This window comes from Mustela nivalis (assembly GCF_964662115.1).
Source record: "Mustela nivalis genome assembly, chromosome: 13".
Taxonomy (NCBI): domain Eukaryota; kingdom Metazoa; phylum Chordata; class Mammalia; order Carnivora; family Mustelidae; genus Mustela; species Mustela nivalis.
The window spans coordinates 444,547-460,109 of NC_139032.1; the positions used below are offsets into that span (position 1 = coordinate 444,547).

At 45.9% G+C, this 15,563-nt stretch overlaps 1 protein-coding gene across 5 annotated transcripts in view; it reads right to left on the minus strand.

Moving 5' to 3' along the window:
- Positions 1-15,563, minus strand: part of LOC309847267 (contactin-associated protein-like 3) — a 160,569-nt gene that overhangs the window by 29,792 nt on the left and 115,214 nt on the right. For all 5 annotated transcript variants that reach the window (XM_082697203.1, XM_082697202.1, XM_082697201.1 and 2 more), the window contains 3 exons: positions 12,090-12,290; positions 8,157-8,313; positions 1,181-1,308 (listed from right to left, as the gene is read on the minus strand). In XM_082697203.1, coding sequence (XP_082553329.1) covers positions 1,181-1,308; positions 8,157-8,313; positions 12,090-12,290 — 486 coding nt within the window. The remainder of the gene's footprint in view (positions 1-1,180; positions 1,309-8,156; positions 8,314-12,089; positions 12,291-15,563) is intronic.

The window sequence follows — 15,563 nt, forward strand, 5'->3', positions numbered from 1 at the left end:
TCCGGTTTTGAAATTCAAAGCGATACGATTTGTATTTGTGGATGAGTCCAATGTGTGTTAAGAGAGGAAAGAAGTTATGAGTGGCTGTTCCATTTTCCATCTAAATGAAAGGAAGCATGGAGTTGCCATGCCCTGAGTTGGGAAGGTTGTCATGGAAACACTTTTTTTCCTTCTTTTGGATAAACTATTCTGAAATGCCTACTGAGGCAGAGAGGTACAGCCTAAGCAGCTGGGTGGCAGGGGTGGGAGTGCAGGGGGACGGCCTGGGGTATAGCGATGCAGAATCATTGACCTCAATGTGGGATTTAAAGCCACCAGCCTGTTGGGAACAGCTCACCACTGGAGAGTAGAGAGGGAGGGCTGAGGGTGCAGGCTGGGGGCACCACAACAGGATAATGCCACTGGCACGGGGAAGGAAGGAGGGAAAACCCAGACCTTTGTGGGTAAGCTGGCAGCTGAACAAAGACGTGAATCAGAGTGAGTGAGGACAGGAGGTCAAGGTCAGGTCCGATGCCATCCAATGCCACCTGAGAGCAGGTGTGGGTTAGCCAGGTTGAGGTCTCACTAATACCTGGAAAAGGCAGTTTTTAGGGAGTGATAAAGAAGAAGGCTGGAAGAGAACGTATTCAAGAGGGATTAGAAGGAAGTAAATTAAGGTAGAGTGGATCTGCTTTATTTCAGTTAGTTTGGGAGAGGGAAGTCTTCAGAGAAATCCACATGCAGTGGGAGGAGTGAGGACAGTCAGGACCACTGAGGTTCGCAACTGTCAGAGCGTGACAATGAACAGGCACGTGATGGTTTCCGGCACCCCGTTTCTCAGTATCTTACCAGTTTTAGACATCTCAGCACTCAGCCAATACTTACTCCAATTAATTAATTTTCAAATCACTAGATTTTGCTGACTAGGTGATCAGTGTTTCAGATCATCCCACCAACATTCACAGTGATAGTCCGACTCAAATACTACACAGAGGACACACACTCTGAAGGTAATACAATAGTCCTCATTTTTTTCTCAAGCAGAATGCCGATATACACTTCTTTTGTAGGTTAACACATTCCTAATGAGATGCAGAGTATTAGCACAGATGGTGTTTTACAGATTCAGGCAGCTACATGTCTCCTAAAACCCTGACATGCATTTCCAGAGGTCAAGACAGTTCATCTTGCCTCTACTTACTGTCCCCCGAGCAAAGCAGAGGCCCCAGCACATAAGCCGCTTCTGAATGTGGTCGACCTGTGTCTCTCATCACAACCTGAGTGACTGGCAGGTGCTCCTTGTGGGAAAGGACTACTGTGTCGCTGGTCCTACAAAACAAATATGACCACCTTAGTGTTATTCTGAACGACATCCGGAAAAGAAGCAAATAGTCTTTTACTGCAGCACAAGACGTGATAAGCTAAATTTGTTATATGTAACAATGAGGAGCTCAAAAGGCTCATCTGAACTCTGACACAGCAACGTACTTAGGTCACGCAAGGATTGGAGCCCCTTGTCTGACTGTGTGACCACAGAGATAACAGCGGGCAGGACTGAAATTATAACTGTCACTGCGAGCACGAGATTATATTTCCCTGCAATGAAGCAACTCGCTGCCCTTTCCCACATGGCCGCTTTGTGAGATTTACTTTTCTTTTTTTTTCTTTTTTTTTTTTTGTGAGATTTAAATGAAAAACTTACACATGCAAGATCTGCCTGGCTTCGTTAAAAACAAAACAAAACAACAACAACAACTAAAAAACGCCCAACTGAATAGATTTAGGTTTTCAATTCCCAGATTTTTCTTTTTTATCTCAATTTTCCAAAATTCTTATCATGGTTACTAAGCATTTCCTTATGTATTGATGCCATCCATTAAAAAAGAAAGAAAGAAGGAGGAGGTTGATTAAACCAAACTGAAGGTATGATACAATGTGCTCTTAAAATTAATACATGGGGTAATGTGGGGGAAGAGCTCATCGTGACTGTCACTATCCGTTCATTCAGCCAACATTTGGTGCACAGCAACTCCTTGCCAGGTCAGGGGTGTGGGCATAAGAACCACCATCAGTGTCCCCAAGGAATCTCGTGGATATTATAAACAATGACGAAAATATACAAAATCATGTAAGTGAATATTTGGGACTGAATATCTATGGTTCCAATGTACCAAACACCGGACTAGAGCCAGAGGTCCTGGTAGGAAGCTAGCTGTGCCACCAACCACTGCTCTGGGCAAAGAAAGAAGATTCTTCTGCACCTTGTGAGCTGCTCATGTTTTTACATCCTGCTTCAATTACATATGTGCTTCAGATTTAGAACAGATAATAGTTTGTCTAATATTTCCTTCAGGTGTGCTGCATCTGTGTAGAACCTAGGAAGTTTCAGTTTCTAACAATTATAAAACCCCCACTCGCTCTGCTGTATACAAATAGAAGCATCTGAAACTGACATTTTTGCAAGTTAAAACAACCAGCAGTTTTTTTTTTTTTTAAAGATTTTATTTATTTATTTGACAGAGAGAGATCACAAGTAGGCAGAGAGGCAGGCAGAGAGAGAGAGGAGGAAGCAGGCTCCTTGCTGAGCAGAGAGCCCGATGCGGGACTCGATCCCGGGACCCCGAGATCATGACCTGAGCCGAAGGCAGCGGCTTAACCCACTGAGCCACCCAGGTGCCCCAACAACCAGCAGTTTTGAATGGTTCAACCTAATAGCTTTGCCTCAAAAAGGCCCTGCATCAATTAATAGTTAATCATTCCAATTCTGTTGAGGCATCAAAAATATTCTTTCGAGGTAGGAAGTTTAAAATTATTAGCATTTTTATTTTGCTTTAAAAATGTAACAAAGTGACTGCTGGAGCAAATTGGCAAGATATCAAAAATTTGAACTAAATATCCTGAAGGTTCTGAAACAATATTTTTTGGAATCAGATGGTTTCCAAAAATCAGATGGAACAAAACCCCAGGACTTTATCTGAGTAAGGCCCTGCGATTTCTGTGTGTGGAAGCACACAGGAAGGTCGTCCCAAACACGGAACACCTGGTTTATTGAGACGGGGACAGGTGGTCGGTCACAAGCCAGAGGTGGCATGGATCGTGGGGGGAGTCAGTCTAGAAAAATCCTTGTTATAAATGTGGGGCTAACACAGCAAAATTAATTCCTGGTGTTAAGTATCAGGAAATGTTACAAATAAGCATTTTCATTCTTGTCATTGCTATTTTGGTAGAACATTTAGAGGGAAAATGCAAGGGCATTAGTTATTCATTGAGTAACCCTGAATTTTAAAGAACCATTTAAAAGCTACATTTATAATGTAGTGAAAAGCTACACTTTAATTGTTTTTAGCAATGACAAAGCACAGAGAACCCTGCAAAAAAAAAACCTAAGGAAAATCATAATGGGTAATTGTGTGTTAAGGCAGATATCATAGTTAAGTACTTTTTTCATTCTGTTGTTTGCAAAGTAGCTTCCTGAGCCTGAGGAAATTTTAAACAGCTCTGAACTGAGAATTCTTTCTCAGCACAGGTCATTCCCAAATGCCCACGCTTCAAGTAGGATGAGATTCATTGCCAGGGTCAAGTAGGATGAGATTCATTGCCAGGGTCACCAGACTCATTTGAAATCGCCGGATTTAGTTACGTCTCAGGTTTTTTCTTGTCTCTCCATGTTTCTCTTTTCCCGAAGGCTGGGAGTGTTGCTCTCTCGGCGTGAGGACTCTCACGATAGGTTCCAAGCACTCAGTGATGCGACTTCCAAGGCCACTTCCTCTTGGTCTTCAGTTCCCAATGCTCTAGAGACACTTTTTTCTCTGGTTGTTTCGCAGAACACCTTTTCTCAGGTGCAACACAGCCACCGAGACTCCTGAGTTCTGGGAAAGGCTGCAGGGAACAAACACCGGGTTGGCTTTCATGTTTCCTAATTCTTCCGGAGAACGTGAGCCTGGGGACCACAGAATGGCCACCGCCAGAGCTCCCGGTTTGGAAAGCTCCTGGGCTCGCTCTCGGGCTGTGCTGTTCCCTTCGCTGGTCCCATTGGCAAACGCCCTTGGTTCAGAGCCTGCAGTCCCATGACACTCCAAGTCCTGGAGGGCCAGTCTTCCGTCCTTGCTTCCACCTTCAGAACTGTCACTGACCACTGCTTTCCCATGCGCATCTTCCCAGCGCCTCGCCGACCCAAACACTCAGCAAATGACTGGCATTGGAATTAAGTGGATCAAGAAAATACTGATTTTTCCCACTCATGGCAGTCCTGGGATGTCTCCATTTAGATACATCTTCTTAAAATCTCATAATAAAACATAAAAGTTCTGCATATTTCTGTTATCTTTATTGCAGAATCTACAGTCTTCATCCTGATTTTGCAGTAGTTTTCATGATATTTTCTGATGGTAATAAGCTCTTTGTAGGAATTCAGTTATTCTAAGATTCAGTGGCTAGCCCTACAAGATTCTCATTAATGTCAACAATATTTCTGTCTATCCTCTTGGGTTTTCCTGGTAGGCAACCATATTTCCTATGAAAAATTTCATCTTCATTTCCTTGCTTCTAATCATTTGTGGCTTTGAAATGCCTCCTATACTTTTGTCCCTCTGATATTCATTTCTAACCTAAATGTCCTATAATCAGAGAAACTGTCCATACCAAAACAACTACTGTAAAATTTTTGGGGTTTTGCTTTATGAAACTAAGAAAATCATTTTGCAAAAATGTGCCATGTGTGCTTGAGAAAATTATATATTCTGTATTTTTCAGGGCCTACCAAATCAAGCTGTTGATTTCATATAAAAATATTCCATATTCTTAATAATTGTCATTCGCATGATTTACCAATTGCTAAAAGATGTGTGTCTAAACCTCTTCTTACAATGGCTGATTTGTATATTCCTTCTTTCAATTCAGACAATTATTTTATATATACATTTTGAGTCATTTTTGTTAGAAACATACGAGTTTAGGATTATTAGGGGTTTTTTGGTGAAATTAAAAAGCATCATGATATGGTGATACTAATCGTACTACTTAAAACTTCAAAATTATGGGGCGCCTGGGTGGCTCAGATGGTTAAACATCTGACTTTGGCTCAGGTCATGCATGATTTCAGGATCCTCTGATGAGCCCCAACTTGCTGGGTTCCCCATTCAGCAGGGAGTCTGCCTCTCCCTCTGCCCTTCCCCCCACTTATGGGCATAGGCACCCTTTCTCCCTGTCAAATAAATAAAATCTTAAAAAAAAAAAAAAAAGACTTTTCAACTTAATTACTTCTGTGCACATTTGCTTGGTAAGTTGTTTTAGGATTTTGCTTTCAACATTTCTAGGTGCACAAACGGATATACTTATTTTTAATTCAAAATGACCTATCTGCATTTAAATGGCTATTTTTGTCACATTTATTGTGCCTCATTACTCATAATATTCTTACGTTATTTTGTTGCTCGTTGTTTCCTCTTCCTTTTTAACTTTTATTTCCTACCTTCTTTTGAATTAACTGTTCCTAAAATCCTGTTTTTCCTTCCTTCCCTCTTTGGATTTGAATATTACACTGTTTCTATTCTTCAGTGCTGACACTTGAAACCCTAATGTGTGCACTATGGAGGAGTCAAGATGGTGGAGAAGTAGCAGGCTGAGACTACTTCAGCTATCAGGAGATCAGCTAGATAGCTTATCTAAAGATTGCAAACACCTGCAAATCCATCGGCAGATGGAAGAGAAGAAGAACAGCAATTCTAGAAACAGAAAAACTACCACTTTCTGAAAGGTCCCTCCCCCAGAAGATCAACAAGAAATCCAGCCAAGGAGTGCAGTTTCAATACCAAGGAGAGCAGCAGAATTCTGGAGGAGGAGAAAGCAAAGCACGAAACTCATGGCTTTCTCCCTGTGATTCTTTAGTCTTGCAGTTAAGTTAATTTTTTTTTCTTTTCATTTTTTTCTCTTCTTCTGCTAAAATTTTTTAACTTTTACCCTTTTCTTTTTTAACATTTTTTAACTAGTTTATCTAATATATATGTATATTTTTTCTTTTTTTATACTTTTCTTTATTCGTTTTCTTTTTTAATTCTTTTCTTTCTTTCTTTCTGAACCTCTTATCCCCTTTCTCCCCCCTCACGACTTGGAATCTCTTCTGATTTGGTTAAAGCATATTTTCCTGGGGTTGTTGCCACCCTTTTAGCATTTTACTTGCTCCTTCATATACTCTTATCTGGACAAAATGACAAGGCGGAAATATTCACCACAAAAAAAAAAAGAACAAGAGGCAGTACCGAAGGCTAGGGACCTAATCAATACAGACATTGGTAATATGTCAGATCTAGAGTTGAGAATGACAATTCTCAAGGTTCTTAATGTGTGCACTATGAGCCATTTAATGCTGACAAACTTCTACAAAACAAGTTTCTAAGTTCAATCATATTCTTATTTCTAACCCTGGCTGTAGTCCTCTGTCAATCACAATCATTTTGTTTCCTGGTCAGGACTGCTCCCTCCTGTTTCCGTATGGTACATGCCTGACACATGACTGGTGTCTCGTATTTGCCTCTTGTGTTTCTGTTAACCTCTGAGTTTACACATTTCTTTCCTCGATGTTTCTTCTAGCATCTGGAACTCTCCTTACCAGATCATCCACTTTCATTTTGAAAACATTCTTGAAACTTTGTCTTCTGGAGTCGGCTGGTGGTGTATTTCTTCTGTGTTTGTCTGTCCATCTGGGTGTCCCTATATTTTGGCTGGGGACACACTTGGAACCAGACAGTTACAGTACTTACTGCTGCACAGCAAGGGGAGTGCCGGTGCCTGCAGGCTTAGCTGGGTCCACAGAGGGGGTCTTGCCTGGCTCCGACAGTCCTTGCTTTGACACCTTCTGGTCACCTCCACTCCCTTTCACATGCTCTTTAATCTTCCTTGGTTTCAGCATGATGATTCTACAGATGGATTTACTCTTATTATCCTGCCTAGTATGCTAGTATTTTCTCAAGTCTGGCCACTTCTTAGCTATTTTGGTCCTTAATTATCACCTGTCTCCCCTGTTGAAACTTGATTCTGACCCCAGATCTCCCCTCCCTGTCCCCGCTTTCCTTCCTCCCATGCCCATCTCTCTGGGCTAGAGTTCCTGCCATTCATCTACGTGCATTTTCCATTTCACCAGTGTTCTGATCCCGTGTGTCTAGTATCTGATCTGCCAAGTCTTAAATTTCAATGAGAATATTTTCATTTCTAAACGTTCACTCGGTTCTTTTGTAAGTTGTGATCACCTTTTTCAATAGTATCTGGTTGCTTTCTCAATCAATCCCAGGACTTATTTTTCCAACAGCTCACGCATTTATTTTCTCTGATGTCCTTAAGGTATCCATGATCTGGGATTTTTAGGCATCTGTTTACTCCATGGTTTCTTCTGTCTCCCACTTCTGGCCCCTGGGGCTGTGTAGCCCTGATTGTGAGCTCATGTTTGGTGGCATTTTTATCTGTGGGAATCCTTGGGGAGGGCAGGCCTCTAGCAAGAATGTCGCATACTTTCATGATGAGCCATCGGTACTGCTGACCAGTGGCCACACTAACTTAATCCAAGGACTGTGTAAATTGAACTCCAGATCTGTGTGAGGGCAAGTGTGTGGATGTGTGTTTTCAGGGAGTTCTTTCTTGCTGCCTGGGGGGTTAGGTGGAAGGTTGGTCCCTTTCCACCACCTCTCTGGGGTTGGAAGTCTTCTGAGACCTCCACCGACAGGGAGAGGTTTGTGTCCCATAATCCCCTTTTATGCACCCTAGACCCTGTTTGATTTCCCCTATGAGGCCATTTAAAAATGCAGCTGGCAGCGAGGGAGGTGAGCAAGCATGCGGGGTTGGCTACCGGGCTGTCATCGTATCTATTGGGTTAAACTTAACAGTAGGAACTTGGATAATGGTACCTTCAGTGAATGGGAAACATTAATCTGGTATTCCTATCTTGTCTTATTAGGAAAAAAATAAAATGGACATGATTAGTTACTCACAGGTAAGCAGAAATAGCTACCTTAATGCCTCAGTCCTCAGATTAATTACACAGTACACATCAAAGCTTACACCTCAAACTGGCTGGGGAATACATTAATCTCTTCTCTTTATACAACTGTCATGTCCAATGTCTGCCTAACTTACAGTTTAAGCAACACAGAATTACAGTTTGCACAGGGAAATCATAGGGAAATCACCATTCATTCCGGGCGGCAGCACAGTTGCAGTGATATTGAGAATCAAGGCAGTTCCCCTGTAATCCACAAGCACACTTTTGAACACCAGGCAGAGAACCTCCCCAGTAAGTGTGTGTCTCATTGGTTCTTCCAATCCACCAGCTCACTGGGGTTCCATCTGAAAGACAAGTATGAGAAAGGTGACACCTACTTTGCCCCCCACTGCCTGCCTCCCCAACATAGTCCTTTATTCCCTTCTGTCTAAAACACAGATGAGCAGAGGTTAACTCCACAAGAGTTCTTTCAAAGAGGACTTCCAAAGGTTTAAGAAATATTTCCACGTCTAGACTTAGGTTCTCACCATATGTTTTACTTTTATTAGAAAATGAGCAAGTCATCCCTAACTCATTCAGGCATGATATCTATACATTTCTCTTGAGGACTCCAATGACATCATTTATTTGGACACAACATTGAAAAAACTGTTATTAAAAAAAAAAAGGAATGAATGAAAACCAGAGTAATTTGTACACTGCATCCAAAAGCCGTTCAAGAGCCTAAAATGCCATTGAAAGATGTAATATGGGACAAAATACGGATTTCTTATCTATTGGACAAAAACACCCATACTCTTCTGTCATGTCTTCCAAGTCTGCTGGAGGAACGAGCGTCTTGTACTGACACTTTGGCTTTGTATCTGGAAACCACAGACATGGCCTGACAAGCCTCCCTCATGCCCGAGGTGGGTCCTGGGCTCTGGACAACTGAGGCCAGTCTATCTCAACATTCAAATGCTCCAACAGGACCAGAGGCCACCTCAGCTCTGCTGGACTGTGTCCTCTGCTGAGGCCCTAGGGTAGACATGCAGGGTGAGGGTGACAGGGAGGAGGGCTCTCGGGAGGGTAGAGGGGACAGTGCCTCACAAACAGAGAGAGCCAGAGCAGGAGAGATGGAAGGGACTCCCTCAGCCGCCCGCGACGGTGCCTGTCCGTTCCAGCGCGCTCCCTCCCCAGACCCTCAGGCTGTCCCACCCGGCCCCCACGGGAGTCTGGAACACGTCCCACCTTCTCCGTAACTTACATCCGCCACCGCCCATTATGGCTCCCTGTTCCATGAGCCTTCACCTGCCCACAGCCTCCCCGTGGGCGCACACGGGCCGCACTCATTACCGCCCGCCGCAGGCAGCTGGGTGAGATGGGCGCCAGGAAATCAGTGTCGGCGATGTTTGTTTTTTCCCCTCAGTGTGTTGAAACTTATCTGCAGGGGGTGGAAGAGCTTTTCCACTCAACAGATACTTTTAAAAACACCATTTTAAACACAGGATTTTTCAACATTCTTTTCATAGATGGAGGAGCAAAGAAATCATTGCCCACAGATGCACAATTGTTTGTTTACATCCGAATCTCTTATTTTCTCTATCAAGTAAGAACCAGCAAGTGTTGTTTAAGGTACAGAATGCATTTGGCTCAAGGTTTCTTGGAGAAATCCAGAGAGTTTGCAGAAGGATCATTAAGAACAAGGCGAAGAGGAAGAAGAGGCTGAAGGGAAGGGAACAGGGCTCCCCACACCTGCGGCACCCGAGCCCTTGGCTGGCTGTCCTCTGCTCTGGCCACAAGGTCAATCCTCAGGGACCTTAACGCTCACAGCATGGAGACTGAACAGTGTCCTTGGGATCAGCACTTGCCGACCTTGAGCTCCCTCTTAGGCCCCCAGAACTGCAGCCGGTGAAACCTGCAGGATAGAGACCTGCTGGCCACTGCAGGCAAAGGCTGTGGGACCCTCACACGAGCTGAGGCCCACGGCTCCCCAGCAACCTCCCGGAACACCACAGGAGCCAGGGCTCCGCCTTCTCTCCTCTCACGATAAACCCCAGGGACCTGAGAACAGCCGAGGATTTGAACACGGGAATCCTTGGGGGAAAAACTCGATTCTGACTGACACTCCCCTTCCCAGTCCGCTCCATGACACTCTTAAGCTCCCGGCCGCTGCCTCGGGTGGTTTCCCACCACGTAACCTCCACTGAGGGCTCCCAAGGAATGCTCCTTGTGCCCATTCGTGTCCGTGGATGACACGCTGTGAAGCAGTGCAACCCTTTTAAGTGTCAGGCGGCACTGTTTAGGCCTCGCCTGCTCCATAATGAAGGGCTGCTGGGATCACAGGCTGGACTGCGTTCGTCACCGAGGTTTGTACGAGTTCTCCAGCAGCAGCCCACGCAAGTGCAGCCTCCAGCCTGGGTAGTTACGATGTCCCTCATTCCGTCTCCACCCCAACCCCAGTTAAAGCCTCGGTTTGGTCGCAGCAGTGGCTGTTATTTACTGCTGTGGGAGGGGGCTCAGCCGAGCAATCCCTTGTGAATCAGGTAGTGAGAGGCCTTCCCTCCATGTGGGGATTCTCTACTAACTTGGGCTGCGCGTCCGGGCTGTGGCACAGACCACACACCAGCACGCATGAGTTTGTTCCCGGACTCAAGGGGGTTTTGCTTTCTGACCCTGCTAGCAGCTGGCGTCTACACCACTCTGCCTTCACCTCTTTCCTGCTCCAGCAGCCCAAGCCACCATGAGTTCCTCCTCCAGAGGCTGCTTTCTCCGTCCCAGGAGCAAGCCGGTTTAGCTCGCTCATGTGCTTGGCAGGAGCCCAGTCACAACGAGCACTGAGCCCCCAGCACAAACCATGCATCCACACGCTGGAGCAAGGCCAACGGTAGCGTTTGCTTCACGCATTTCATCGACGTTGTGCAGTTCAGTCCCGGCGAGGTCAGTGTCTGAGTATGAAAGTCTTGGGGAGATGAACCCCCGGGCTTCTGAGTGGCAGGCTCGGACCTTGAGTTCAGAGGACCCTGATGACCTGAGATGCCTAAATTATAACCATTACCGCTATTTCTGCTTCTGTACCTTCGCTTGCTAACCCATGAGGAGATGGAAAAATACCAGCAGACTTTCTATGGACACTCTGTAGCCACACATCCCCCACCCAGAATCGAACCTGACAGAATGGCTGCTCCCAGACCCCCCATCCGGCTCTGGGCAGAGAGATAACAACCATCTGGCACCCCGCGGCTTGACAGGAAGACCCCGGTCAATCCTGAGGTGACACATACCCTAGCGGCACCAACTCAGCAGTTTGAAGAATGACAGCCCTTTGACCTAACCAATAATCTGTTCCCAGCCTGTAGTGTACCAGTCATATTATAGAGTTCCTTTTTGATTTTCCATGGTATGTGGCGATTTGTTACAAGATAATATGATGTATGCTAAGTCCCTGCCTCCCCAAAAATAGTGTATAAAAAGTGTTGTGATCCTGAGCTCGGGACCTCTTAGCATCACCAGCAACAAGTGCGCAGAGGTCTGGGTTCAAACTCGTAATAAACGACCCTTGCTGTTTGGCTTTGACTCTGGACTCTGGTGGTCATCTTTGGGGGGTCTCGAAATTTGGGCACAACAGACCGTTCTGACAAAATGAGGTATTTCAGAGGAAGAAAATACAAAACCAAAAATAGAATTTTCAAGAACAGTAGCGCTACGCAGAATGAGCCGCCAGCGGGCGTGCCGTGTGAGAGGAGCTGCGTGACACCGACAAGGCTCCCTATTAATAATGACCGAGAGACTGATCCCACTCAGCCCGTGACAAAGAATCTCCAGATAACTAAGCCCGCATGCTGTCCCCCATCCGTCTGAGACCGAACATTTTGGAGGCGTGGCCGCCCTTCGTGGCGGCTGAGCACCCGGCGTCCCACGGCCTCGTGAGGGACTTTCACTGATCTGTCGCCTACTTGAGTCGGGAAGAGACTTCCCAGCTCATTCTCGCTTTGAGCGAGGAGTCACACTTACCGAGCCTGCTATTCACTCCGAGGAAAAGCATCTCTGTAAAGTCCTGATCGCAACATGGGCACCTGGGTCAGGCCCCTGCCACGGCGGGCACGGCAGCCTGCGATGGCGAGGGACTCCCACTACTCACCACGACTAGTGGACAGCCTCGACTTCTTGCAGTGCAGGACCAGCTCCTGTCGGCAGTCGTCCGCACCGTCCATGATGGCTTGCAGCTGGTCCGGGCTGGCTGTGTACTTGAAAAACAGGGGCTGGGGGCTTTCTCCATTCAAGCTTTTGACCTTGGCCAGCTGGGAGCCATTGTGCTGTACCGAGGTCCAGGTGGTGTCCTCTGGGCAGAAACAGGGTTGGGAGAGAGACAGTGACTGTGACTAGGTTGGAGCAGTTAAACATAATGTGAAAGTTGGAAGACTCCTTTATCTGAATTAGGGTTTTAATGTTTGTAACTATCAGGTCTCTTTGGTGTTGGGGTCAGCATAAGAGACACTGCTAAACTGTTAGGAATGGGGACTCTATTGGAATTCATCTTACCCTGAATGCAGCCAACATTGTCAGGGGGCCAATTCTTAAAATTCTGTGTTATAATATTCAAAGTCATAAATAAAACATTCTGTCCCTTAATTTATGTCTTTCCATTACTGTAAGAAGAAAGCTAAGTCTTTACTGTGTGTGCATATACCCTTACGTTAATATACACATTACTCTTCATTGGACTGAGCATTTTTTCCTCTGGTAATCAAGGAAATGCATAAGAGACACAAGAGGGGAATAAGCAGCTCACATGATCATGCAAAATGATAGGAAATCAGTATTTTTGACAAAAATTGACTGATCGTGTGTCAGCATCTCATTGAGCGCCCAGCCCCAAACGAGGGCCCTCTGGAGTCGCCAATACAACCATTCCTGTCAGGAACACGACACACTAATGTCTGCTGGCAAATTCTGACCTGTTTCGGTTCCATTGATTACCCATATTTTTAAAAGAGATTTTAAAACAATGGATGAGCACTCCATGGTGTTTAAAACAGAAGAGAAAGATCTCCCTTTCTTCTACCTTCCCCCCAAACCTAGCTCCTCCCACAGTGTAAAAGGGCCATGGTTCAGGGGCCAAAAGGCTGGCTTCATGTTGTCCTAACCCAACGTCATTTATAACATCAAATCACATAAAACTTCCTCTGGAACACGCGTCTGGTACAGACATGATCGGTCGACATATTTCCAAATTATAGGGGCTGGAAACAGTCACGTGGGGTTTGTTCTTATTACTTTTAATGGCTAAGACCTAAACTAGGTCAAAAAGTCAAATCAGTGTTACCAGGAACCCTAAGAGCCCTCCCTGCCCAGCTCTCCCCATCCTGCCCCAGGAAAAACCTAACAGCCCCACTGGTGCTCACGGACCCATCGAATACAGTCAGAGATCCCGAGCAGAGAACACCCAGGGGCCATAGCTCAAAGCCTATGAAAAACACCATCAAATATGCAAAATCCAGCAGGAACAGGAACAGACTGTGAGTCAGCATGACTAACACAGTCAGTCAGTCAGTCAGTCAGGGAGAAAAGGCTTCATAGATCACCCCCTCTCTCTACTCATTTAAGGGGCTCTGAGTGTTCCCATAGCAACTTGGATTCCACAAGTTCCCCCCCCCCCTCTAATCATGTTTTCACCAGACATTTTACACGTCAACATTTTCCTGGAAAATTGTTTTTTGCAATTACCTACTCACATTCATGGTCAGGGTTTCTTCCGCCAGACGAAAGGGGGTGAGAGCACCGATGGAGAAGCCAGGAGCTGGGCTTGGGGATTCAGGGGTTCTAATGCTGAAGGGTCATTTATGTCCATGGCTTATGGCACAAAGAGAAATGCTGTGCCTGAGGGGCTCACGCAGGCTGGTGGCCCTGTGATGGACTCAGGGTCTTGCATGCTACAATGTAATCAGAGAACTTTCTTGAGTGGAGAGAAGGGAAAGTGTGAACAGAATCTCAAAGCTTCCTTTTGAATAAGAGAGAAATGTCAATGCTTGTCCTTTCTAGAAATATCACTTGTAAGGCCCCATCAAGGGCTTGTTATGTTTCCTTGATGCGGCACAACATGGGATTTTCATAGATTTCCAGCTGTAGCTGGGAAGGCACCCTGGAGAGGCAATGTGACAGAAGCTCTCGAGGATGAGGAGACAGACCAAGGAACCGAAGGGACCAGCGTGGTGGAAAGACACTTGGTTGTTACGCACCGTAGTACGGAGCACAAATGAGATCAGAGGAAATTAACTGTAGTGGGGAAAATTTCAAGCAGGACTTTCAGACTGTTGTATGAGGCCCCAACATATCACGTTCTCCAGCTCAGCGGAGCCTCTCATCTGCACACGAGCAGGGAGGCTAACCGGGGCTCCTGGCCCACCGTTCGCTTGGGCAAACCAACCTACATTAATGTGACGCTTTGGTGTGATAAGCAGGATATAAAAAAATAACACTGACTCACCATATCATATGACACCCCTCATTTCTCTTTTTATTTTGCCAAATTATATCCACTTGGCAACCTGCAACACTTCGTACACTGTGGATTGTATCTCTGAACTATACAAGGCATCTTTGAAGGGAAAGCAGGTGGTCAAATGGATGTGTATTTTTCACGGTCGGGGAAATGTGAACCCAAGGTGGGTCTGCTATGCTCATTTTCATCTCCCCAAGGAAAAAGAAGAAAAAAGACTTGATTTTAAAAACCCCGATGCCTGTCTAGGTGGTCAGTCTGTCCTTCATGAGATGGACATTGATCTCCAGGAAAGGGAAGGCAAGAATCCCCTTTCTGACAGATGGCTGAAATAAAGTCCAAGTTGGGTCCAAACACCACCTCTTCGAAAACAAAGCCAGCTGCCTGCATCTCTTCTGATGGGAAGTGGGTGCTCGAGTTCAAGACAAGGAGGAAGGCAATATGTGAGGTGGTGGGACCCATTGCCTTCCACATGCAGAAGAAGCACCAGTGGAGGACAGGCACTCACAGTGACACAGGACGTCAGAGGGATGGGAAGACTAGCAGACATCCCTGGAGTCACCAAGATGGCATGAACACTGTGCTCTGGGCAGGACAGCCCCAACCCTTCTCAGGACTCTGCAGTGTCACGATCTAGAGGGAAACACCACAGCAGGTGGCTCCCATCTGTCTCATAGCCCAATCCTCCTGCTGCCCAGAAAATGGAAGGGAAGCCTGGGAACACCCAGTCACCCAACTTCAGGAAACTGTGCCACATCACCACGCCGTGTGGTCACTAGACCTTCTGAGGTGCTCAAGTTCTCAAAGAGCACTGAGACCCAAGACCTTTCCAGAGTGCCTCATGTACCTGGGTCTTATCCTGGATTTCAAAGGAAAACACTCCTGGGGAAAATAGAACCAGATCACGGATTCTGATGGGCATCTATGTGCACACAGGGCTGGGAGGGCCAAGCAGCTTCTGCAAACGTCCAGTGGGGACCAGAGAAGACAACCGGTGGCTCTGATCTGCCCCTGCCCTAGACCTAGGAGGCACTGGCCTTGCCATGTTGTCCATGTGCCAGAGCCCAGGAGGATTGGATGCTTGTATTTCACCAAGGAGAGGGATGGCTCCTTGCA